The 27,400-nt window shown below is 38.3% G+C and overlaps 1 protein-coding gene across 4 annotated transcripts in view; it reads left to right on the top strand.

Annotated features, from left to right (window-relative positions):
- fbxl17 (F-box and leucine-rich repeat protein 17) overlaps positions 1 to 27,400 on the top strand; it is a 778,005-nt gene that overhangs the window by 715,082 nt on the left and 35,523 nt on the right. For all 4 annotated transcript variants that reach the window (XM_043710307.1, XM_043710291.1, XM_043710299.1 and 1 more), the window contains exon 10: positions 15,913 to 16,055. In XM_043710307.1, the coding sequence (XP_043566242.1) occupies positions 15,913 to 16,055 (143 nt within the window). The remainder of the gene's footprint in view (positions 1 to 15,912; positions 16,056 to 27,400) is intronic.

Here is a 27,400-nt window from a genome sequence, read left to right as displayed (position 1 = left end):
ACGAAGCAGTAAAAGTGTCTGCATTAGTTATATAATTACTGTAATTTATTGTTTTTCAAGCATGGAAATTTGATTTGGACAGCAACGAAAGAAAAACAAATATCACTGAGTCTATACTTGTGTTTCAGTAACTCAGATTTGGCTGAGGAAAAAACTAAATCCACATGTTGAAGCAAGATTTCGATGTAGTCAGAATCAGTGACGCTGAACATCAAATGATTTTCTGAGCTCTTACTATCTGCCAAGCAGTAAATTCCACCTAAAGCAATTTGTTTTCTTTCCATCTGTAACCAGCTTTGAAAGCCTTGAGAATAATTTGTGTCGATTTTTCCAGCAGCTTATATTGAAAGGAATCTTTTTGTCATTCCATTAGCTTCTTTGTTAAAATTCCACTCACCAAATGCCAGTGCACTCTACAGGTACCATTCTTTGCTATTAATTTACTTACACATGCTGTATCTTAGCTGAAATCGGCCTGCCTTTTTCCCTTTGTAGTGATAGCATTTGAAGATGGGGAACCGTGACAGAGCTTGATAGGGAGTCTGTGGTTAAATAAATGAATTTCCAGACAAAAAGATCTTCGCTCTCTGCTGGAACTTTGATCATTCTCTGGGATTGATTTCTTATCAAGTCCTGAAGAGAAAACATTTTCAATGAAAAGTTTTCTTAAAGAAATAAAAGACTAAAGGCCCAGCAGTGGGCCTGCACTGTCATAGGGTCTAATCACTTTTCACTTGTGCTTGTGAGGCCGTGTTCATGCTACCTCATTAAGTCCTGGCAAAAATTCTTTCTAATTTAATTCATAAAGCCGAACAACCTTTCAAGAGAATGGTTTAAAATGCCTTCAAGGGATTTGAAAGTTAACAGGTTATATGTAGCTTGGCCTGTCCTTCATGCCTTTTGTGCCATTCCACAACAGGGTATCATTCTTAATTTTGTTCATGTTCTCAAACTCTCATTGATGGTCAGCTGCAACTGCCACTTAGAGTAGTACAGAGGTAATCAGGTTCACTTCAAATTTCTATGCTGCAAGTGATCTTGACACGGGGGTAACGACAACCAGAGACTTATGCACATTTCTATGTAAGTTAAAACTTACAACGCCTAAACACCTGCATGGATTTTTTTCAATAATTGAGTGAAAATCTCCAACTAGTGGGTAACAAGGTCTAGAGAGAAGCTTATAATAGAACCCCCTTGTGTAAATGTCATTGCCATGCATAACCTTTGACCATGGATTGCATATTGATGTAGAATGAACAAATTCATGATGTTACACAGATTCTTGATGAAATGGGGCAGGTATGTTACTTCAGAGAAACATCATTATAGTGACTTTGTCTCAAAGATCATGTCTGTAGGTTATGACAAACTTTACTTTGTTCAAAGGTTGCATTTAGTTCATCATGAATTTAAACTTACCTGTGAGTGCCAGTGCATGGTCGCTGAATTCCAAGTTGGTTTTCTTATAAAGTAAACTTTACTGTCAGAATGCATCCAAAACCGATATATTTACAGGAGATGTCACAGTAGATTGAAGTTTCCATCCACAGAGTGGAACCTACTTCCAAGAGTTCAGTCCCTCATAATTCATTCTGTTCATTGAAGGGGAATATGAGGGAGATGGCTCCTTAATGAAGAGAGGAGTAAAGAAGCAGGATTTAGAGTGGGAACGAAAAGATCTGCGACCTGCACAGGCAGGGTGAAGGAACGAAGAAGGTAAGTACCAGACTGGACTCTCGAGTACTGGAGAACTTAGGGAGAATTGTAACATTGGCGAACAGAACAAAAAAAAACAGAAGGGGCAAGGCTTTGGAGGAAATTCAATATGAAAATAGAACTGCAAATTTTCCCACTTTGCCTTCTTGTTATACGAATATCATTCACTTCACATCACCTGCTTGTCCTGCATTTTAATACCTGGTTCCATCTTATTCTCAGCCTGCTTTGGATCCACCTTTAATGATGCAATTTTGACCCATGACTGTCATTCATTCACAGTTGCCTCCAAGGTTTCTGTCTTTATCCTAAAAGCAATGCATGGAAAGGTATATTGTGATATTTAAAAAATCTGTTATGCCTAGCAAGCCACTCAGTTGTATCTAACCTCTACAAAGTCTGATGAAAGGAAAGAAACTGACTGGATTACCTAGCATTGACCAGGTGGTGAAAAAAACTGTGGTTACATAAGGTCAGATGCTGTGAATCCTGCAGCAAATAACTTGCCTCCTGATTTCCTAAAGTACTGTGAGGCCACAATTCAGGAATGAAATGGAATATTCTGCTTGCCTGGACGAGTGCAACTCCAACAAGGCTCAAAAACTTACAAATAATCTACATTATCCTCAACCATCTGCCATTTGAAACATTAATTCCCTCTGCTGCCAATGAATAGTATCAGCAGTGTGTTCCATGTACAAATTGCATTGCAACAGTCACCAAAGCTGCTTTGACAGCATCTTGCAAGCCCAGTACCTCGACCACCTAAAAGGACAAGTTATATGGCACCATTGTGAATTGTGGTTTCCCTCCAAACCATACACACCTTACTTACTTAGAAGTGTATTATCATTATTTAATTGTCTCTTGGTGAAATTCTGTAACTCTTTCCGCAAAACTACTATGGGTGTACTACATAGCAATTATATGAAATGCAATGATTCAAAAAGGCAGCTGACTACTGCTTTCTCAAGGGAAATAAATGCAGCAATAACCCTATTTTTAAAAAAAGTCAGAGCTGGGAAATATGGAAATACATTTTGGGGACTAGCTCTTAATTTATCATTAAGAAATTTGAAATAGATTGAATTTCTATTCCTTCCTTTAATGAACTACTAACACATCCTGCCTAATTGAAGACAATGAAAGTTCAACAATTAGGTAATGCCTTAGTTACGCAAATTCCACTATAACTGACAGCTCTCTTCCTGACAATGTTTAAAAGCAGAATGTGGTGTGGTACTGAGTCATGCAGAGAAGAATTGCCCCACACTCATAGACTGGTATGTGCTGAGTTAAAGAGAAAAAAGAGAAATTAGGACAATAGTAGATTTAAGCATTTGGCATCCTGGAAATAGTTTCTGGATATTTCTTGTAATTGAAATGTTGCATGCAATTCTGTGTTGCAAACTGGATATATCAGAAGTAACATGGTGTTAATGTTCTGATTTGTGTTTTTAAGAAAAGCATAAGCTGTCTGATTGAACTGGGCAGAGAAACAGGCTAACATGATGACCTTTGGGATCTATCCAGATCAGACTGATGAAATGGAAATCTAATTTCTTGGACTGTTAATCGTAAGGCTGTCTAAACCCACTTCCAGTCGGCTGGACTGACAATATAATTGGTGACATCATAAAAGTGAGCTGTTAATAAATCTAAATTTGATAATCATGAGTTAATCAGCTGATGATTCAAAGGCTGCAAATATCTACACAATAGAAGTATGGATAGAAGTCCCCATCTTTTACCCTAATCACCAAGTTCTTAAACTTCAGTTAGCTTATAAAGGTCAGAGGAAAACTCATGCTTTCCAGGGAAGGAAGACCTGATTAAGTTTTAGCAAAAATCTAAGTCTCAGAATTTTAAAAAATCCATTAACTTTGAGTTGAATCAACAAAGCAGAGATGTGCAAATATTGAGTGCCCTCTTCACTTATACATTACTGCTATAAATCTTCATTTGGCCCACATTTCTGATCCCCCACAATTTCCAACACAGCTGTAAAGAAGCATTCATGTTTCTTTCAATAGCTGTTGTAACTTTTGTTTCATTCTGTCTTAAAGTAGTTCTTTTTTTTTCAAATGTTAGACAGTGCCCCATTCCAGGATCTTCACCTTTATTCCTTCTGCTCCAATTTTCAGCAGTTTGGGAAAAGGGTATGGGCATCAAACTTCAATGCCGACATCACTGTGAAGACAGGAATCACTTAAGATCATAAGACATTGGAGCAGAGGCCTTTTTGGCCATTGAGTAATCTCTCCTATTCTATGAGGTAATGGTTGATCTATCCTGTCAAGCCCTCTAAAGAAGCTTGTTTGCTTCAATAAGATATCCTCTCATTTTTCTAAAGTTGACTGATAATGAACATTATCTGAACTGCCTCTCGTACTGGTATACCTTCCCTTAGATAAGGGGAACAAAACTGTTTACAGTATTCTGTGTGTGATCTGACTAATGTCTTGTGTAATATTAGTAGTACCTCCCAAATTTTTACTTCATTCCCTTTGAAATGTAGGGTAACATTCCATTCGCTTTCCCTATTACCCTCTGAACTTAGATACTATCTTTTAATGTTTCATGCGTGTGGATCACCAAATCTCTCTCTCTCCAGCAGTTTTTTGCGGTCTTTCTTTAATTAAATAATATTCAGCTCTTGCATTCTTCAAGCCAAATTGCACAACATCATATTTTCCCACATTGTATTCGATCTGCCAGGTTTTTGCCTACTCACTTAATGTCCATATCTCTCTGTAAGCTCTTTGTGCCATTCCCCACTTCTTGCCTTCCTGCCAATTTTCGTAACATATACAAATTTGGCCATAGTAAATTCATTAATATACTTTATAAATAATCCTGATCCTTACATTGATCTCTGTAGCATTCCATTAGTTACAGATTTTGATCCTGAAAATGCCCCCATTATCTCAACATTCTGTCTGTAAGCAAATCCTCTATCCATGCTAATGTACTACTCTGTGTGGTATCTTACTGAACACTTTCTGGAAATCCAATCTACTTTCCTTTTATCTATTCTGCATGCTATCTCCTGTAAAAGCGCTAATAAAATTGTCAAGGATTATTTCCCCTTCATGAAACCATGCTGATTCTGCATGATTAGACTGTGTTTTCCTGTATGGTTTGCAGTTGTATCCTTTATAAGAGCCTCTCACAAAGTTTGTGAGAAGATTTGTAGCTCGGGTGCTCGTTGCTGTGGTTCTGTTCGCCGAGCTGGAAGTTTTTGTTGCAAACGTTGTGCAAGGACTGCACAAAACACTATATAGGACAAACAGGAAGACAGCTAACGATCCGCATCCACGAACGTCAACTAGCCACGAAACGACACGACCAGCTATCCCTAGTAGCCACACGCAGACGACGAGCAACATGAATTTGACTGGGACAACACTACCATTATAGGGCAAGCGAAACAAAGAACAGCCAGGGAACAGCTCGGCGAACAGAACCACAGCAGCCTCTCACATTTTCCTGATAATAGATGTTAAGCTGTCTGGCTGATAGTTACCCATTATTTGTTTTCATCCTTTTTTTGAATAAAATTCTAATATTGGCAGTTTTCCAGTCCTCTGGGACTTATCCAGAATTTAAGGATTCCTGGAACATTACTACCAGTGGATCCATCATTTCTGCAGCTGCTTCATTTAACATCTATGATGTATCCCATCAGCTCCATTGGACCTATCGTCCTTTAGCCCCCTTAGTTTTCTTTGTTCTTTTTCTCTGCTGATAGTTATTATGCTTATTTCCTCCCCCTAGGCTTTATTTCCTTCATTATTTACTTTTTTTTTCAGAATGCTATTAGTCTCTTCTACTATGAAAACTGTACAAAGTATTTAATAAATCCATTGCCATTTTCTGGTTCCCCATTATTATTTTGCTCTCCTCATTCTCTAATGGGCCAATATTCATTTTAGGTTTTCACTTGCCTCTAGAGGGGATGAGGAAACCTTCAAAAGAGAGCTTCAAAATGTCTTTTGCAAAACCTCCCATGCTAACACATATCTTTCCACCTAACCTAATGGCCCTTGATATCCTCAGTGCCAAATCTAGGACTTGAAATTCTATTCACCCAGAGTACAGATTATACACAACCAATGAACAGTACAATAATAATGGAACATATTGAAAAGCTTTTCAAAAATTCATTCTTTCATACTCTTCTTTAAAACCCTCTTGTTACAGCAATCTTATAAAATCAAACAACCAGACCTTTAAAGTACTACTAGTAGATACAAAACATTTGATACTTCTTTATCTTGTGTAAATAAACGCTAACTAATTGACAAAATAGATTGGAGGGATAATGTTGTTAATAAAGCAATACTTCCTCATGCATTCATGGTTGGAGGGGCACAGGTTTGAATGGAGGATATGAGGAGCTATTGGGAGTGAGTGGGTGTCATGGTTTAGTATGAGGTTTATGGATGGCACATTGAAAAGTGGGTGAGCAGTGGAAAGAATGAGAGTGAGAGAGCCTAATATCGAAAGCAACAACTGGGATAACCTCCCAGAAAACTGAGGCAGACTTTAGAACCAGCCTATGTGACCACCTCTGAGCCATTTCCAGGGATGGGAAGCTGACTTCTAACCTACACCCATTCTCTCGGAATGAAAATTGTAGCTGTCTCTGAGGTGGGCATGCCGAGCTGTGAAAATTGCTAATTTCTGCCATCCACCTTTAACTTGAAAACTGAGTCCTTAGTATCTGTTTTGTTATCTTTTTCTGTTAGTGTTACATATTTCCTAGCATTTCCAAGATTTTAACTATCTTGGTTTTCATCTTTGTCTTTAAATATATTCACTTTTACAGCCATTTTTGTCATTCTGCTTTGCTACCAGTCTGCAGAGACTCGGCATTTTCAGTGATGGTATTTACCTCCTTCAGAAACTTTGCTGGTTATTGGACCATGTTCGGAAATTGTTTTGATCCCAACTGAGGTTAATATGGTCAGGGCTCCTGCATGCGTTCTCTGGCACACTCACCCTGCCTGACTCCTTTCTAGATTTAACTGAGGGATATGCTGCTCAGAAACAGCAGTTTTTTTTTCATTTTTAATGCACTTTTGGGACAGCATGATGGCTCAGTGGTAAGCACTGCTGCCTCATAGCGCCAGGGATCCGGGCTCTAATCCACCTCGGTGACTGACTGTGAGGAGTTTGCACATTCTCCCTGTGTCTGCATGGATTCTCTCTGGGTGCTCTGGTTTCCTCCTCCAGTACAAAAGATGTACAGGTTAGTTGGACTGGCCGTGCTAAATTGCCCATAGTGTCCAGTCATTGCAGCTACATGGATTAGCTATGGAAATGCAGGGTTACATGGGAGAAGGTGGGTCTAGGTGGGATGCTCTTCTGAGGGTCGGTATGGACTCAATGGCCCGTTTCCACACTATAGAACTTCTTTGATTCTAAACTTCTAACCCCATTTCCTCTGTTTGAGGGTTATAAATGCTAATTAAAAATGCATATACTCAAATAAGTCTGCAATGTCTCTGCATCAAATTCACAGGTACAACTCTTAAAAATAAAATGAAACTGAAACCGTGCCTCCCCTTTCTTAACAGGCAATACAAAATATAAATTAAACTTAAGATGACACATTGTTCCGAATGAAAGAGAAGATAATGTTATGGACATACAAAAAGCATGCATGTTTCTCCTACTTGGAGATCTTCCTGCTGCTGATTATTAGCCATCCCTGACCCAAGTCTTTGAGACCTTTTCACGTATAATATTATAATCAATGAACTGATGTAGCAACATCCTATTTTCCCATCCTTTCAGTGGTGACAAGTCAACAAGGGATAATGTTACTGCTCCAAAGCCACTCCAACATTGAGAGACCTGAGATGAAAAGCCAACGGATTAGTGACATATGCAAATGGCAGCGAGTAGTCAATAACCATCAAGTGGGAGGATGTCTAGCAACATATCCCGCCTTTAATGTTTGCTGTTACCTTCTGTTGCATGGCCCCCAGATTACTTTCCTGTTATGTTTTCTAAATACTGACATGATTCAAGTGAGGACTATGACGGCTGTGTTAGCAAGCTTAATGGCTGAGTCAAGCTTGAATTTTAGATCAGGGACCACAGATCAGCTTTAGATCAGCTTTCTCCACTCCCACCAAGTGAGAGCTCTCCATTTTGAACATGACTAAAACATAATTACTAATATAAATCCAATTATTGATCATGGACATAATCAGGTTTTATATGGAATTACTTTTCTGTAATAGGGTTCCAATATTTATGTCTCCAAATTAATTTTCTAAGGGTTAGCTGTTTACCTCATTATTCAGTACGTTTCTAAGACATGCTGAAAGCTACCATCATAGAACTGTAAACCAGCTAAGAACTTGCAACAGCACTAAGCAAGAAGCTTATCAGTGCCCTGTCTCCATTTGCTGTATGATTTAGTTCTTTAAACTCCTATGCATATTTGGCAGACTCCAGCCTGGATGCTTGCCGACCTGTACTTAAGATTTTTGAACTCCTTTTTCTGCAAGGAGAGCACGTATATTCTATGTAAGAGAAGTGGGAACTCCAAATATGTACAATTTGGTGATTTAAAGAAATAGGTCTAATCAATCGAATTTGGATTTCTAAAATAGTGAGAACAAATTGTGTGTAAACTGCTGAGCTGGTAAAATCACAGTGTCTGGACAATGTTCTATCAGGAACTATAAATGATCTGACCCTGTTGGACAAATTGAAAAAGTATTCAAAGTGATCCTCATGATTATGTAACAAGTGTTTGGTTGTCTGATCACTTATGAATTTTTTTTTAATTTATAGACCAACAACAGCTGAAGCCACAAAGGTATATCAACCAGAGCAGGTTCCCCCAATAAATAGGAATTTATATGCATCCTTTAGCCTGCTTTGAGTTGAAGTAATTATTACTATCTTGTTTCAGTCTGTATAGAGATTTTTCTAAGATCCATGAGGCTACTTTAATGGTGAAAAAAGGTGGGTTGAAGTGATGAAATATGGAATATTATGAACAAATTGAAATTTGAATGTGAATTAGAAATGAACTGATGACTTACAAAATGTTTTTTGGAATTCTTAAATTTTTAATTTTTTGTTTTAAAAGGAAATAAATCTTGTAATTAATTTCAAGACATAGAGGTATCTATGAATATCATCTATTCATTTGTATATACTTAAATAAACTTTACTTGAAACATGGTCCTTTTCTATTTTAATTAAAATGGTGTTCTTGATTGTTAGTGTTTTTCAGCTATGTATTTAAGTAAACAAAATAGACATACGTCACTCAGTGCAAATCTTTTCATTTATACATATTGGTATGGCATCACCCAGTCAGGGTTACCTGCCTCTTCCATATGTGAAGAAGTGATGTGTGATAGTGAGTTTAATATATCTGGTCATTCTATTAAATACTGTATAGGTAAGTAGATGACCTGCAAGAGGTTCAACTATGCTGTTGCAATCAGCTCATCTTTCAAAATGCCAGTCAGCAAAGTAACAGGCATGTCACATATAATTAACTACAATAAAATATGTTTCCTTGACAATTTTTCAGTGTGATCCAGATGTGTAATAGTTGAGTCCACTCAACTTAAGCAAGTCAAAATAATTTAGGTTCAGATAGATCAAAGACAAAGCACCCCATGTCTGTTACAGGGAATGGTTGATATACAAGCAGTGTGTACAGATAAGCCTTTTATTGCAAAAACCATTGTATCCAAGCTACCTGGAGCCACTGGCAATAAGCAGAACTCCAGTGATAAATATTTCCTTCTAAGAAAAAATGGCTGTGTTACTTAATCATTAACAGAGCCCCAAACATTCTCCTATCTTGTCAGAAAAGAGCTTCTATTTGGTCATTAGACAAATGACATGGATATTTTGCTTGACGAGACAGATAGCAAGCTCCATGAACTCTATAAAATATGTAATAATTACCATATTTCAACATTAAAAACTGAAAACATTACTGTTATACTTCCAGGAAAATAGGACTCAGAAGAAGGCTATTTGGTCCTCAAAACCTGCCCCACCATTCAATAAAATCATGGCTGACCTGGTTGTGGAGGTCTTAGCTCACTTTTCTGTCTGCACTCTCCCTCCCCACTAATAACACTGCAATCCTTTGTCTGTCAAAATCCTATCTGACTCAGCCTTGAATAAATGTAAAGATTCAGTCTCCAATACCTTCTCGAGAACATCACTCACTCTAATCATTCTGAAAAAGTGTCATACTAGAAATAAAAAGTGCTGGAGGTCACAGTGGGTAAGAGAGCTAATGTTTGAAGTCTAGGTGACTTTTCATCTGAGCTGAAGTGAAGTATGGAGGAGGCAGTATTTAAGCAATTGTTGTGGTGGGGGGGAAACGGTGGTTTGGAGGGATTGGAGAGCTGGGGTGGAAAGGATGTTGATAGTTCAGACTAAGTGATTGGAATTTGAGAATGGCAGAACGATGGTGTGTCTAACTGCCAGACTGGAAATAACAGACAGTCCCACTGGGGTGGAGGGAGAGGAGCAAGAACATGGTGACAGAGAATGTAACAAGAAAAGCTAAAAGAAAGGGAAGGGATGTGTTTACAGTTTTAAGGTGTTGAGCTCAAAATTGAGTCCAGAAGGTTGTAAAATGCTTAGTTTGAAGATGAGATGTTGATCCTCCAGTTTTTGCTGTGATTTACTGGAACATTGCAGCATGCTGAGGACAGACAAGTGGGCAAGTGAGCAGGATGCAGTGTTAATGCAGCTACAGGAAGGTCAGGATCCTGCTTACACAGGGACTGGAGGTGCTCTGTAAGTAGTCTCCCAGTCTGCGTTTGGTTTCTCCAATGTAGGGTAGGATACATTGGATGCAGTGAATACAAATCACAAGATTGGAGGAGGTACAGGTGAAATGCTGCTTCACCTGTAAAGACTGTTTAGGCCCTTAGATGGTGAGCAGGAAGGTGGTGAAGGGGCAAGTGTTGCATCTTCTGCGGTTACATGGGAAAGTGCTGTGGGAAGTGAGAGGATGGTGTTGGTCATAGAGGAATGGACTCTGGTATCCCAGAGGGAACGATCCCTACGAAATGCAGACAGAGGGAGTGAGGGGAAGATGTGTTTGGTGGTAGCGCTCTGCTCGAGTTGTCTGAAAAGGTGAAGAATGATCCTTTGAATGCTCAAAAGGTGTCCCCCTCCTCCCTGTCGTCAGCCACAGTGTTATCATGTATGGAATAAGTTGGTTCCTTTCCTGCAGAGGTAGTGATGTTTTCACTGTTGCATGTATTCAGGGCTTCTCAACCCTGAATACTTATACAAACATTTCCAATGAATTTTTCCTATGAGTTGTCAATAATTGAATGTGCACAGTTATTTGAAGTAATTTCTAATCATGGCTGTCCTAAATGACTAGCCTCTTATTTTGAAACTGTGACCCCCAAGTCTAGACTCTCACAAGGGGAAAAAAATCACCCCAACTTCTATTCTTTCAAGCCCTTTGAATCTTGTATGTTTCATTTGACTAAAATTGAGGGAGCAGAGCCCAGTCTACTCAGTTTCTCCTGATGGGACAATTTCCTCATTCAAGCAATGAATCTGGTGTACTCAGTTGCATCTCTTCAAAAGCAAGTTCACCTTGCCTTTGGCAAGGAAATCAACAGTTATTCTGTCTGCCACATCTGACCCATTCACCTAATCAGTCTTTATCCCTTTGCAGAATCTTTGCATCCTTCTTAGAACTTACATTCCCATCTAGATATTGTATTCTTATGAACCTGTATGTATTATACTGTCATCATAGTTATTCATAAATATTGTAAATAACTGAGATCCATGTACTGATCCCTTCAGCGTTCATTTCTTAGAGCGTACCATCTTGAACGTTCGGTTTTCTCATAGTCACTGTTTTCTGTTTAAAAATCAATCCTCAATCCATACTACTAAGTTACCCCAAATCCATGACTAATTTTGTGTAATAAACTCTTGTGTGGCAACATTTCAAATACTTTTAAAGAATCCAATGCACTCCATTCACTGGGTTCCACTTATCCACCCTACTGATTGCAACTTTAAGAAGTTAGTAGATCTGTCAAATACTTTCTTTCCATAAATCTAGGTTCACGCTTCCCAATTATATTATGGTTTTGTAGTTGTCCTGTTATCAAGTCTTTATTATAATAGAATCTAATAAATATAATAGGAAAATAGATTCCTTCTTAAGAACCAAAAGTGCCAAAGGTGGAATGTTTTTGTTTCTCAAGTGTCCTGAATTGAGTCAGCACTGGAAGGCATTTTCCAGTGTCAAATTAATGTGAAGAGTTTACGATTATAACAAGCTGTTATTACTTATAATGCATCGTCTGAAAGGATGATGGAAGCAGATTCAATAGTAACTTTCTAAAGGAAGCTACTTGAAACAGAGAAATTTGCAGTGCTATGGGAAGACAGCAGGAGAGTAGGATTAAATGGGAGAAGCCTTTCAAAGAGCTGACACAGGTATGATAGACAGAATAACTAGTATGATTCTATGAAGTAATGTCTTGTTGGACCCACAAGGAATCCGTATACTGAGTCAGATTTTTTTCTCATTTGAATCAGGCCACGTTGAGTCAAAGTGTAATCTTGCCTTCCTAATTTAATGCTTCAGAAAATACTCATTTCAAAACTTGAAATCTATTTCAGGTCACACATTCCTTATTCCTTCAATGTTGTTTTGGATCCTCCAAGTCTTATCAGGTTGTCTTCAAAGTTCTTGTCCCTACTTTCAAATCCATAGTAGTCTCTTTCAATCCCATCCTAGTTTGTTTGAGCCTTTTATTCCCACAATCATACCTGTTCCTATTTCAAAATGTATTAGCTGACAAATACAAACTGATATAAGGAGGAAAGGTAACTTCTACTAATCCGACAGAAAAAAAGGAAAATTGAATTCACTGGGAGAAGCAAGTTAAAAGGAAACCAGGCAGGCAAAAGGAAACTAGCCTCAATTGCTCTTTCTCCCTTTCTCTGAACTGAAAGAGAACAGTCAGGAAAGGTGATTATCATAAAAGTTTCCAGTGAAGCCAAAACTGAAATTTGCAAATGACAGTCAATTTTCTGAATCAGTACTTTGTAAGGAAAGATATAGTCTGCGCTTTGCACAAAATATGTCAAATATAATCAAATATGTTGTTAATAATCAAACAGACGTCATGGATAGATTAAATTACATCGGACCAAATGTTTCACCAGAGCTAGATGATATTTAACTCAGAGTTACTGAAGGAAACCAGCTGGGAGATTTCAGGTACTAAAAACCATTATGATAGAGACATTTGGAGTTTTCAGTTGATTGGAAGCAGGACAAGTTAACACATATTAACAAGAGGGAATAAAAAAGACCCAACAGTTGCATTTCCATCCTGTGTGAAATCTTGGAGTTGATCATCAAGAGTCAACACATAAAGTATATGGATAACAAGCTAATAATCATCAGCCAACATGAGTTCACTATGAGAATGTCAAGCTGTAACTTTATTGAGAAAATAATATTCTAAGTTGACTTTGTTTTTGTCAGTTGTCTTTGTTAGCCCAAAATAGAGCTCAGAATTCCAAGTAAAGTAGCAATAGCCACTATGAAAGATCTCTCACACCACATGCATATGCACACACATTCTCCCTTTCTCTCTCACACAGGAATTCTTCCCTTCAGAAACAGATAAATTTCATTTGAGCCATACCACTACAATGAAATCTGCCTATTTTCATCAATTAATACAATGCCAGTCGGCAATTTGTGAATATTGTAGCATTCACAATTTTGCATAGGTTGCTTAAAAGAGTTGAAGTATCACCAAATAGAAATTCTCGGGTCACAGTTAGGTTTAGGGCTAGTCAGGGAGAGTCCAAAGCAGGCTTTGTAAACAAAATTGCTGTTCCTGCCTGTGAAGGTGGAAATTTTTTTTGAGATCATTTAGTCTGTGTAATTGGGGCTCGGGAAGAAAACCTCGGGGTAATAAGATAATTCTTGCAGTTAGGATTCAGAGAAGTCCTGGAAGTCAGTAAATAGAGCCAGGTAGGCCATTAATAGTTTGCCCGAAACGTCGATTTTGCCTGTCCTCGGATGCTGCCTGAATTGCTGTGCTCTTCCAGCACCACTGATCCATTAATAGTTCGGTGCAACCAAGAACAGAATGAAAAAATCCTACAAGCAGAATTTGCATCGTACAGCTGAGAAACATTATAGCGTGGGCTACTACCAAATGCCAACTTGGTGCAGCTAACTGTTTGTGGACATGCTGGAACTTTGCCCATATATTGGTAATGGAGGGCGTTTCAGGAGTCATGGGGTGTCTGGTCACAAGAAAGGAGGGAATGACCAGTGCAGATCAACTTTTGAGGATGCTCTGAATTCTCAAAAGAGAATTGGATTCTATTGTAAAGTGTTGATGAGATGTGATGACCCAAAGTGTTACTGACAATTGTCAGAGTTACTGAGAATCTATTGGATCTGTCGTGACTGCATTTATTATTTGATGTACTCTGTGGAGTGTTCAACCACAGTTTATCTGTTATCCATATTTACCTATGTTAATTCTAGGTGTTAGAATGTAAATTCTATATCATGTAAATTGTATTACCGTGTTAACATCTTTGTAGATTTTATTTGGAAATTTGAGGCTTTATTCTTCTATTAAGTACCTGGGATCTCACAGTTTGTCTACATTAAAAAGATTTTAATGGCCCCCAGCCAGATCATTACATAAATTTGGTGGTCCAGTCCATAGTCATAGCATGATTTTGTCAGCACAAAAAGAATAAAGTGGACTTTGTGAATCTTTCAGAACTGACCTTTTCTTTAACTGATTGGTGCTAAACAGGAAATTCTCAATTTTTGTTGGACACAATCCTAAAATATGTGGAGGATGTTTGGGTCAAAAAAAATGAATGCCATGTTGTGTTTAGTATGTATGGTTTTTCCTGTTCGTTGAATGTAGTTTATCTTTTCACATACCTTGATCCCACCAACTTTTTCTCACCATTTTTAGCAAATTTAGAGAGCATGGATAGCCTACATATATCAACGAGTTCTAAAGATTACTTCATAGATTTGATATTCATTGTATCGCTGATATTGGGAAGTACATATTATTCGTGCATGACAGAAGAAAATTCTTTCAAAAGCCAATCTTGGAGTAATAAATTAGGTCATAATTTTAGTGTCGGATTTGCTGTAATGTTGGAAGTTTGTAGGCCATAGTTGCCACTTCAGAGATCTAACAGAAAATCTAGACTGAGATTTCAGTACAATACTAAAGGTGTGCAAAAGACAACCTTGAGAGGAAAGAAGCAATTTTTCAATTAAACAGATTTGAAGCCTCTGCAAGCCATTCACTTTGAAAGTGGCAGTTCATAAAAAAAATCTCAGTTTAACAGACCATTCGTTTCATTGTTGTTTATGAGATTTTTATATGTTTAATGGTTATACCAGGAACATCACAATGTATTTCTTTCCAAGTAACGTTTCAATAAAATGTAGTAAGGTTTAAAGAGATGAGACATTTCTTTCCTTCATTAAACTCTTCTTGGCTAATTTACAGATCCTTTACAGCCTAAAACAGTTTTTGCTTTGTTCACTTTTTTACTGATAATTCAAACTTTTCCTAGTCCATTCTTTTCTCAATCACCTATTTCTGAGAAGGTAGACAAAAAATTAGGATAATTGAGATAGATGCGTCACTTAGTCTAAATAACCTTCCTAATCACTTTGCTGCTGACTGCTTTATTTTTGGTGATTTTAAATTGAGCTGAATGATGCTTTTCAACAAAAGTTGGGAATCATTGAGTATAAAACAATGACTGCAGATGCTGGAAACCAGATTCTGGATCAGTGGTGCTGGAAGAGCACAGCAATTCAGGCAGCATCCGACGAGCAGCAAAATCGACGTTTCGGGCAAAAGCCCTTCATCATTTATTCCTGATAAAGGGCTTTTGCCCGAAACGTCAATTTTGCTGCTCTTCAGATGCTGCCTGAATTGCTGTGCTCTTCCAGCACCACTGATCCAGAATCATTGAGTATGTCAACTCCACCTAGACTTCCCAGTTGTCAAGTTAAGAACAATAAGTCAGTAGTTGTTAAAATACTAGCCAGTGGTAATTACCACTCTACATTAATGTGATTATAATGATTTCATGTTCACATCAAATTGACAAATTTGTCATTTGTTGCAGCTCTGATAGCAATTGGTCAGTACAGTACAACCATTGAAACAGTGGATGTCGGCTGGTGCAAAGAAATCACAGATAAGGGAGCAACTCAGATCTCGCAGACAAGCAAGTCCCTGAGATATTTGGGACTTATGAGGTGTGATAAGGTAAGGATTTCACTGAGAATACTTATAATTAGAGTCAATTTACCATATTCATGTTTCATAAACTTGCTGAATAAGTTGTCTTGTACGTTCACTTTTGTAATGGTCAGAAATCCATTGCAAATTGACACACATGCTATCATTTACCTATTTTATAAAAATTTTATGTTGAAGACGTTCAATAATATTTTAAAGAAGATTATATATATTGTTATCAAGTCAAAATTTCTTATGCATGAAATAAACAAAATCTCTATTAGCCTCCAATCCTTTTCCCATGATTTCCTAATGCCTCAAGGACTAGCATTCATGTTCAGCACAAAGAAGCCAGTTCTCTGAACTACCATCTGAGTTTATTGGTGTTTGGTGCATGCTTGAGATGTGACTCCATTAGTCTCTGAAAGTACTGCTGATGGAGCCTACAAAACTTTCTGCAAGTATGCTTTAGGTATAATTTGATCTATACACAACAACCACTCACCACTAGGTTAGAGTTTCTGCTGACTTATGCCTTCCTCTAATTAATCATGTGACTTGACATTATCATTGCACAGCCTTCAGATGTTAATCCCATGACTTTACAAGTGAAGCCATTCTTGAGTTGTGTAATTTAAGAAAAGTTTATCAAGTAGTGCTGATATAGTATTGCCTTTCTCCCACATTTGATCTCCCACACTAGAGGGTGCTCTGGATAAATGAACTGCATGTCATTGACCAGTCTGTCATTTCTTTCTTGGCAATTTTTTGTGTTTATCAAAATGAGGACTGTCAGTGGTGAAGAAAAAAAATTTTAGATTCGAGTAAGGTACCACTAGCTTTCTTTGTTGAAGACAAAACACAATGTCATTGAAACATAAAATTGCTACACTGCAGAAAGAGGCCATTCAGCCCATCAAATCTGCACCAATCCTCCAAAGAACATTCCGCCCAAACACAGCCCACCATCCTATCCTCTTGACCCCACATTTACTATAGCTAATCCACCTAGACTGCACACTGTGGGGCAATTTAGCATGGTCATTTTACCTAAGCTACACATCTTTGGACTGGGGGAAGAAACTGGACAACCCAATGGAAACCAGCCCATATATGGGGAGAATGAGCAAACTTAACCCAAGTCTGAAATTGAAACTGGGTCCCTGACGCTATGAGGCAACAGTGCTATCCACTGAGCCACCATGCTGTCCAAAAATAAAAAAACATTAGGCAAGCAATTGGGACTCGCCTGGGATTTAAAACTGAGACTTCTCTCATGTCTGCATTACACGAGCCCCAAAACATGAGTCATATCCCAGGACCAATGATCTATTTCTTAAAGCTGATTGCCATTTCCTGTGATATGAAATTGGCCTTTTTTTTTGCATTATGTGAATGAGGCTAACATGCAACAGAACCACAATTTCCTCCTTTCACCATAATATTTTAATCAAGATTAAGTAGGCTGCTTAGAGAGTCCTGAATATTCAAAAAAGCTGGTAAGAATAAACATTGCACTAAGCAAAAAAGCAAATAATTAACAACATGGCATCATGTATTACTCAATACTTGAAATTGCCTCCAACAATTACAGTTCAGTCCAATCTCCTAAGCATTAAATATGCATGAGACTCCGCTATCAGCATAGAACTTCACTAGCTACTAGCAAAATATATAGGATTGAGGCTATGGTCTTGTAGCACAGTTTAAAACACAGTCTGGCCTCTGTACCCCAGGAAAAGTATACTTGCCTCAGAAGGAATGTAATGAAGATTCACTGGTTTGATTTTTGGAATGAAGGGAATTGCCCTTTGAGAAGAAGTCGAGTAGAATGGCTGTGAAATATTGAAGTTTAAGTTTCATCTCTTTGAAACATATAAGACTCTTGAGTACTTGAAAGGGTATATGCTAAACTATTGTTCTCCCTGGGTGGACAGTGTAGAATTAGGTAGCAGCACCTCAGGATAAGGAGTCAATTAGGACTGGGTTGACAAGTTTCTTAACTGATAAATAAGGTTGTGAATCCTTGGACTTTTCTGCTTCTGAGGCTATGGATGTTCAGTTGTTGAAGTTATTCTTGGCTGAAATTAATGGAATTTTGGATTCTAAGGAAATCAAAGATTTGAGGATTGGGCAGTAAAATAAGAGATGCCTTGAAGATCAATTGTGCTCTTACTGAATGGAACAAAAGGTTCAAGTGGTCATATGGCATACTTCTCTTATTTCTTATGTTCTTGACTTTAGTAGCTAAGTCTTGTAATTTCTGCCCTTCAATGACCTTTTCCAGATTCTTTTAACTGAGTTTTTGACAAATGTAATGTGAGTGCTTCTGCTCTACAAAGCTCCTTCACACTGCTTCAACATAGATAAAAACAGACAAACTGGGAACTGGTGAAAGGGGAAAATCAAAAGCATTTATTTCAAACAGACTGTGATATCTCACACGCAAGTATTGCTTTCCCACTAGACAAGCAGCCATGTTATTAATCAATTTTAGCATTCAGGTAAATCTCAGACTTCTAGTCCTCATAACAAGTTGATTGCTTTTGACACTTACCTTGCAGATCAAATGACTTATCTTCAGGAACAAGTTTTGCATAATTTTAGTATTTCAAAGATATGAGGGAAATTTTGATGCAATTAACTTGTGTTGACTTCATTGCAGGAAATTTGCTGAACTAGACAACTTTAGCAGAGGTCTGCCATATAAAAACAAAGACAATTTTGTACTTAAATTATATTAGTTATTTAACTTTTTTCTGACATGTAAGATAAATCCAATACACAGATTTTTTATGGCCAACCTTATAGAGGTTTAAATCATGAGGGGCATGGTTAGGGTAAGTAGGCAAGGTCTTTTCCCTGCGGTGGAGGAGTCCAGAACTAGAGGGCATAGGTTGAGGCTGAGAAGGGAAAAACTTAAAAGGGACCTAAGGGGCAACATTTTCACACAGAAGGTGATGCGTGTATGGAATGAGCTGCAAGAGGAAGTGGCAGAGGCTGGGACATTTTAAAAGCATCTGGATGGTTATATGAATAGGAAGGGTTTAAAGGGATATGGGCCAGTGCTGGAAAATGGGACTATATTAGGTTAGGATGTCTGGTCGACAAGGATGAGTTGGACCAAAGGGCCTGTTTCCGTGCTGTACAGCTCTATGACTCTGTGACTCTAAGCTATTTTCTATTTCATAAGTCATTCACAAAATACCATTCGTAGGAGGTTTTCTGGTACAGTGATACATTGCTGTCTCTAAGCCAGATGCTCCAGGTTTAAATCTCTCCCCAATGCCCCCCCCACCTCCCCGCCAGGACTTCATAAAATATCAAATATTTCAAACGTACGTCATTAAGAACAGGAGAGATTCCTAATCAATAATGTGATGGAAATAAATTGAGCATTGATCTTTACTATTCTTAGATCCAGACTACAACCTGCATGTCAAGGCAAAACATCCTGGACCTGTTGGGCACTGATTGGTCAGACAGCCATTGTGGGTCAGATTGGCATCAATAGTATGAAGTTTGATCCGTGTTCTGGCAACAATGGATCTTGCACCTTGCCATACTCAGGGAGGAGATCAAGGATTGGACCTGCCTTGTGCAGAGACTGAAGAGGCAACACATTTCATAGAATCATAGAAGATAAGAGCAGAAGTAGGCCATGTGACCCCTTGAGCCTGCTCTGTCATTTAGTATGATCAAAGCTGATCATCAAGCTCAATATCTTAATCCTACCCTTCCCCTCTATCCCTTGATCCTTTTAGCCACAAGAGCTATATTTACCAGTTTCTTGAAAATACGTAATGATTTGGCCTCATTCATTTTCTGTAGTAATGAATTCTACTCGCCATTCTCTGGGTGAAGAAATTTCTCCTCTTTGCAGTCCTAAATGGTTTATCCTTATCCTTAAGCTATGACTAACGGTTCATGATTCCCCCACCACTGGGAACATCCTTCTGCATCTAAACTGTAAGAATTTTGCATGTTTCTGTGAGATCCTCCCTCCTTTTTCTGAAGTCCAGTGTATACAGTCCTAACCAACTCGATGTCTCCTCATGGTTCAGTCCTGCTATCCCAGGAAACATGCACTGCATTCCCCCTATAGTAAGAACATCCTTCCTTGGATAAGATGACCAAAACTACACACAGTATTCCAGGTGTGGCCTCACCAATGTCCTGTATAATTGCAACAAGACATCCTTGTTGCTGTACTCAAATTCTCTCACAATGAAGGCTAACACACAGTTTACCTTTTTTACTGCCTGCTGCACCTGCACAGAGATTTGTCCATGTGGACATCCAGATTGTGTTGCACGTTCCCCTCTGTCAATTTACAGCCATTCAGATAATAATCTGGCTTCCGATGTTTGCTACCAAAGTCCGATGTTTGCTACCTCACATCCCCATTAATCTGCTTCTGCCTTACATTTCCCCAATCAATCAGCCTGACCACATCTCACAACAATATCTCTGCAATAGCTTACCCTTCCATCTAGCTTTGGTTCTCCTGAAAAGTTTGAGATATTACATTTAGTTCCATCATCTAAATTATTAACATATATTGTGCATAGCTAGAATTTACTGCCAGCTATTCAGAAAAATACCCATTTCTCTATTCTTTGTTTCCAACTACTAATTTTCTATCCATCTCAGTGCACTACTCCCAATCCCACCCGGTTTAATTTTACACATAACCAATCGAGTTGGTTATGTGGGACTTCGTCAGAAGCGTCCTGAAAGTCCAACTAAACTGCATCCACAGGTTCCTTTGATAAACTCTACTAAACACATTTTTTGAAGAATTCTGGCAGAGTTATCAAGCACGATTTCCCTTTTGTAAATCCATGCTGACTGTGTCAGATTCTATGTATTCTGCTATTAAATCCTTGATGATGGATTCTAGCATCTTCCTCATGACCCACTACTGGTTTGTAATTTCCTGTTTTCTCGCTGCCTCCGTTTTTAAATAGTAGAGTTACATTAGTTAATCTGTAGGAATTATTCCGTAGTCTATAAAGACTCTTGTAAGATGACCACCACTATATCTATTACTTCTAGGGCCACTTTCTTTTAGATACTCTAGGATGTAGATTATCAGGCCCTGGGAATTTATAAGCTTCAATCCCATCAATTTCTCCAACACTATTTCTCTACTCATACAGATTTGCTTCGGTTCCTCCCTCTCATGAAACCCATGTCCCCCCTCATTTCTGGGACATTACTAGTGCCTTTCATTGTGAGGACAAAAGCAAAGAATGGATTTGGTTCAAAAACTAAAAAACTGCAGATGTTGAAAATCAGAAATGAAAACAGAAATTTCTGGAGAAACTCAGCAGGTCTGGCAGCATCTGTGGAGAGAAAGCAGAGTCAATGTTTTGGCTTCAATCACCTTTCTTCAGAATGGTTAGTTCATTAGCCAATTCTTTGTTACCCATTATAAATTCCCTCATTTTGATTGTAAGGGACCTACATTAATTTTCACCAATTTACTTATCTTTGTATACCTATAGAAACATTGACAGTCAATTCTTACGTTTCCTGCAAGATTACTCTCATACTCTATTTTCCTCTTCTTAATAAATCTTTTGCTGGTTTCTAAAGTTTTCCCAGTCCTCAGGTCTATTATTATTTTCTGCCAATTTGTATGCCTCTTATTTTGCATGTATGATTATCTCTAACTTGCTTCGTAAGCCATGGTTTGGCCATAGTTATCTTTGCATTTTTGTACCAGCTAGGAATAAACATTTTTTACAGTTCACCTATTTGTTCTTTGATGTTTGCCATTGCCTATCCCTCTCATTCCTTTCAGTAACTGCCTCACAGTGCCAGAGACCCGGGTTCAATTCCCGCCTCAGGCGACTGACTGTGTGGAGTCTTTTGGGTGGCACGGTGTCCACGTTCTCCCCGTGTCTGCGTGGGTTTCCTCCGGTTTCCTCCCACAGTCTAAAGATGTGCAGGTCAGGTGAATTGGCCATGCTAAATTGCCCGTAGTGTTAGGTAAGGGGTAAATGTAGGGGTATGGGTGGGTTGCGCTTCAGCGGGTCGGTGTGGACTTGTTGGGCCAAAGGGCCTGTTTCCACACTGTAATGTAATCTAATGTAATGTAATGTAATCTAATAATGTAAATAGTTGTAGTCCTAACACTGCCCTCAGCTGCCTAATGCTAAAGACTCTTATCCCTATACCCTGCCTTCTGCCAGTCAGCCAGACCATGGACTCTTATTTTGTTCAGTTTTCCTGTCAGTCTTTGCTTCTTCCCAAAAAGCAAGACACCCTTCCCAGACTGCTTTACTATGACATTGACTGCATAGATACTCTTCCCAGACTGATGACCTTTGGCCATTTGAAAGAGCTTTGTAGCTAATGAAATGCTTTTAAAATACAACCATCATTTTCATGTGAGCCTGTAAGCTGGTTTACGCTGAGCAAGGTCCCATTAATACAAGCTTTTGGACTTCTAGGAGCAGGAGTAACCCACTCAGCCCTTCAGGTTTGCTCTACCATTCATGGAGAATATGTCCATTATTATGATTGACTGATAGCTGATGAGCGGAGTTTACATTTTAAAGCAGGCAGGTTGACTCTGATTGATCAGGACTTTGCTCTGAGAAGTGTATCAACCAATGACTGCCATCTATTTAGTTGAGTTGAAAGAGGAGCAGTGTGTGTACATGGTCTTTCTGCCTGCAGTGTGGGTATCTGATCCTAAACTGGAAGAGCATGTCAGGTCCTGGGAATATCAAATCAGGGTCTGGAATGTCTAATGGTCTGGAATAGGCGCAGTAGGGAGTTTGGGAGGAAGTAGGAAGTCTGTTTCATAGTTAATTGAACTATGCTTTTTAATTGCCCAATGTTTCCTAAGTAACTATTTACTTAATTACATTGGAACCCTCCAATTTAATTGGACACTCTTAGAGGGTTTCAAATGCAAAAGAGTCTTAAATTCCCAGGCGCAACCTTTATAGTGGGAGTCCATTATACTGGGAGATCAACAAGGTCCCCACTCACTTTCTAAAATAGTGACCATCTGGCCATTGGAAAATCCAGGTCAATGTGGAGAATAATTTCAATCCAAAGAAGCTGATGCAACCACTCAGAATGTAACCATCTCACTGACTAATTACCATGGGAACACATTGGTGCAGATTAAGTTGCATGCAAATCACACAGATTCAAGGAAAGGAAACTGTAAAAGGGGGAACACTTGAAAGGAAAAATTATTTTGTAGCACTTGTGCAACTTCGTACTCAGATGTTTATACCCTTAGATATTGGTTCATCGGAGGAAAGGAAGTTGGAAGCTAGGACATTATGCAACAATGGATTTGAACAGTATGGATTGCATTGGGCAGATGACAAGGTATTGAGAGCCATTGAATACTTAGTTGAAGTTGAGATAGCAGAGCCTCCTCAAAGACTGGTGAAAGTTGTAGAATTTCTTCCATACCAGTCTTTCTGAGCTTTAGTGGGTTTTTTTTCCAGTTTGTTGCAGACTCTTTTTGCTGCCAATCACTTTCCCCAATTCTTCCCAAACCACCCCACACACTTATCTCCACCACCCCACAACCACAAACTGTGTAGGTGCTGCTGTTAGTTGATCCCTGTGCTGTTTGTCTTAACTGAGCATCTTATCAATTCTAACCATAACCACTGAGAAATTGCTGATCTCCTCTCATACATCTGTATACAGTATAGACATTATAACCCAACTACTGGTGTACAGCAATGGAAGATTTTCCTCACTATCTTTAAATGGGTCTTTATGCCATAGGATCTTTTGCAATCAAATATCTTTAAAAATAAGAATGTAATGAGGTTAAATATTAATTAGCAACAAGAAGCAATGATAGGCTATTGTCACACCATATAAAATAAACTGTAAACATTTTGCAACATTGTGGTACAACAGATTTAGATGAGGGAAGGAAGAACGATGTTCAGCTTAGCACGGTTTACCTTTCTCCAGTGAAAAGTGCAAATTTGTATTATTTAAATTACTAAGCATAATGTAAGATAAAACAGTGAATGTGCCAAAGAATTGTCTTTGACTCTCTGTATTTGTGCTGTCTACACTGCATTTAAGAAAGATTCAGAAAGGCTCATTATATTCTTCATCATGACACATTATTTGGCTGACTCCCAATTAGTGTATTACAGCAATGTTTATGTAGGAAGTAAAGAAAAGTTAATTATTTCATTGTATCCCTTTATATAGTGTTAAGGAACTGGTAAATGCGAACTAATAGGTAGGGAGGTAAAAAGCGAATAAAGCTTATCAACTTTCCCTTTTTTAAGTACAGTAGTGTTTACGCTCAGACATAAGATGGATTAAAATTAAAGCAACTTAAATTTGGGGATATTAAATTATTTCAATGAAATGAATAAATTGGAAAAAAGGCTCATGTAAAGCAGGATTGCTTTATTTTGGGATTAGATTAGATGGGATTAGATTACTTACAGTGTGGAAACAGGCCCTTTGGTCCAACAAGTCCACACTGACCCTCTGAAGAGCAACACACCCAGACCCATTCCCCTACATTTACCTCTTCACCTAACACTACGGGCAATTTAGCATGGCCAATTCACCTGACCTGCACATTTTTTTTGGACTGTGGGAGGAAACCGGAGCACCCGGAGGAAACCCACACAGGCACGGGGAGAATTCCATTTTATAATGGAATTTAATGGAACACAAATGTTTAAATTACATCCTTTTACTGTCATTTCCCAGCCTTATATACTGTAGTTCAGGCTTCCAAGACATGACACCGTGAATTTATTTGCATGCAAGTGATCTGTTTGAACTCTCCAATAACATTTTCGTAATAATAATTCATCAACATGACCTTGCAATAACACCACCTGTTGTACATATTCCCTGCATCTTTTAACTATCGATTGCATAGAGAGAAAACTGTCAAATTAATGTCAGTTTATGTCGGATTACAGGCAATATTATACTGTGCACTTGTGTTCACTGACAATTTCAACGTGTCTCCTCTTGTTACTCTTCTAAGGAGCCCATCATCTGGGTTGAATTTAACTTTGTTGAGAAGTGAACAATCTATTCATGCACTACAAAAAACTAGAAGTTGCTGGAAAAGCTCAGAAGTCTGGCAGCATCAATGAAGAGAAATCAAAGTTAATGTTTCAGGTCCAGTGACCCTTCCTCGGAACAGTTCAAAGAAAGAGTCACTGGACTCGAAACGTTAACTCTGAATTCTCTTCACATATGCTGCCAGACCTGCTGAGCTTTTCCAGCAACTTCTGTTTTCGTTTCTGATTTACAGCATCCGCAGTTCTTTCTGTTTTCATGCACTACACCATCCTGACATTGTCCCTTAAATATTAACGTACTTGCATTATGGATATATGCCATAGCTACTACAGTTATCATCCAATTTTTTTGTAACTTGTTTCCATTGCATTGCAAATTTGTTTTTAACAATTGCTTCTAAATTAGATTTGTTTTTTTAAGAAGTAAACGACATGGTGCTAGTTTTGCTTTGTTTTTCTACCCCCCACTCACTCTACATTGGTGATTGTTTTAAAGTTTAAAACCCAACAGTTCACTGGTCTGTTTGGAAACTGAAACATGAACAGAATGTTATTCATATTTAGCCAAATCCATGTGTGAAATGCTTATGAATAGAGAATTACTTTGTTCATTCACATCCTTGATAATCCCCCATCTTTGGAACTGGCAGAATATTTTCCATTATGCAGCAATAAACTCTCGGAGCAGGAAAATAAATGTTCTCCTGAATGAGCTACATTTGAGCCTGAAATATCCTTCAGTATTGTTTCTGTTTGACATAGTTGTGTGTGTGTAGGAGGCTGAAGATTTCCTAATTCAACATGCATAAATAGCCCCAGAGAGTGTTCTGTCTCTTATACACCAGTAGATATTTGACATCTGATCTATTATCCTCTGGGTGCAATGTCCAGTGTGGTGTGTGCAGCAAGTGAAAGAAGTGAAGTTTTACTGATTACTCAACGTTATCATGTCTCACCATCTCAATCGCTACTGATGTTTCTCCTTTTAGGGATTTACACAGTTGACCTTTATGTCATTCTTTAAGACCATTGTTATATTTAGAATGCTCATATCACATCAGCTGCAGATCAGTCTATAGGATTGTCTCTATGCTCCTCACATGTTCTCCTAATGGCTCTACATTTTGAAAGAAAACCTGTATTTATGTTGTTCTTTTCACATAGGTGCTTCACAGCTAATGACGTACTCTTGAAATGTCACCGTAGTTGTAATGTGGGAAACACAAGCATCAAGATGTGGACAGCAAGCTCCCATAAGCAGCAATGATTTAACAGACATCTATTTTTGATGTTACTTGAAAAAATGAGCCAGACTCTCAACAGGGTACACAGAGCCTTGATTTAACATCTTACTAGAATCTTACCTCAATATGCAGCTGTACAGGAGGAGCAACATAGATTTTGTGCTCAATCTCTGAGATTGAAATTCGTATCACCAAACCCTACATTGATAAAAGCAAGTGATTGAATCCATTTTGACCTTACAAGCTCTCTAAAGCAGCTGTGCAATTGCCTGTCCGGCAATCTAGCTTTCTTCCTCTAACTTTACAAATGATTAGTTAAATTAACATATGTATCTAATTGCCTTCTGAAAGTTTCAATGGAAACTGATTCCATTATCCTTATGAGGAGTATGTTCCGGATCTGATGAACTCTTGTTTGAAATAAATTATCTTCATTTTCTCTCAATTTTTTTCCCACTTTAAACTTCCTGAGTTTTGGTTAGTGACTGGCCAAAAGAAAGTTTCTCCCTTTTGGCTGACACGAAATTCCTCATAATTTCGAACATCTCAATTATGTCTTCCCTTAAATGTCTGTGCTCTGAAGGAAAGAATCTTGGCCACTCTAATCTCTCTGCATCACTAAGAATTTCATCATCTTGGTATCATACTTATAAACCTCCTTGGTACCCTCCCCAAAGCTTTGACACCATCCTTCCTAAACTGTGCTGCCTGAAAATGTGTACAGTACTCAAGCAAAAACATTGTAAAGATTTAACATGACTTGTTGTTTTTGCTTTCAGTGCTGTTATTTATAAAGCCAAGTATCCTGCTGCCCTCAGCTACCTTATAGACTATCCCTGCTTTTGTTTCTTCCAAAGTGCATCCCATCACACAAATTTGTATTAAATTGCATCTGGCATCGGTCTGCCTGTTTCACCAATCTATTTTCTTCATGATGTAGAGGTGCCCATGTTGAACTGGGGAGGACAAAGTCGGAAGTCACATGACACCAGATTATAGTCCAACAGATTATTTGAAATGACAAGCTTTCAGAGTAGCCCTTTCGTCAGGTGAAGTGCCTGAAGGAGGAGCT

Source organism: Chiloscyllium plagiosum, chromosome 2, assembly GCF_004010195.1.
Source record: "Chiloscyllium plagiosum isolate BGI_BamShark_2017 chromosome 2, ASM401019v2, whole genome shotgun sequence".
Taxonomy (NCBI): domain Eukaryota; kingdom Metazoa; phylum Chordata; class Chondrichthyes; order Orectolobiformes; family Hemiscylliidae; genus Chiloscyllium; species Chiloscyllium plagiosum.
The sequence above is the reverse complement of the archived record's forward strand: the minus strand, read 5'-3'. Positions and strand labels throughout refer to the sequence as shown.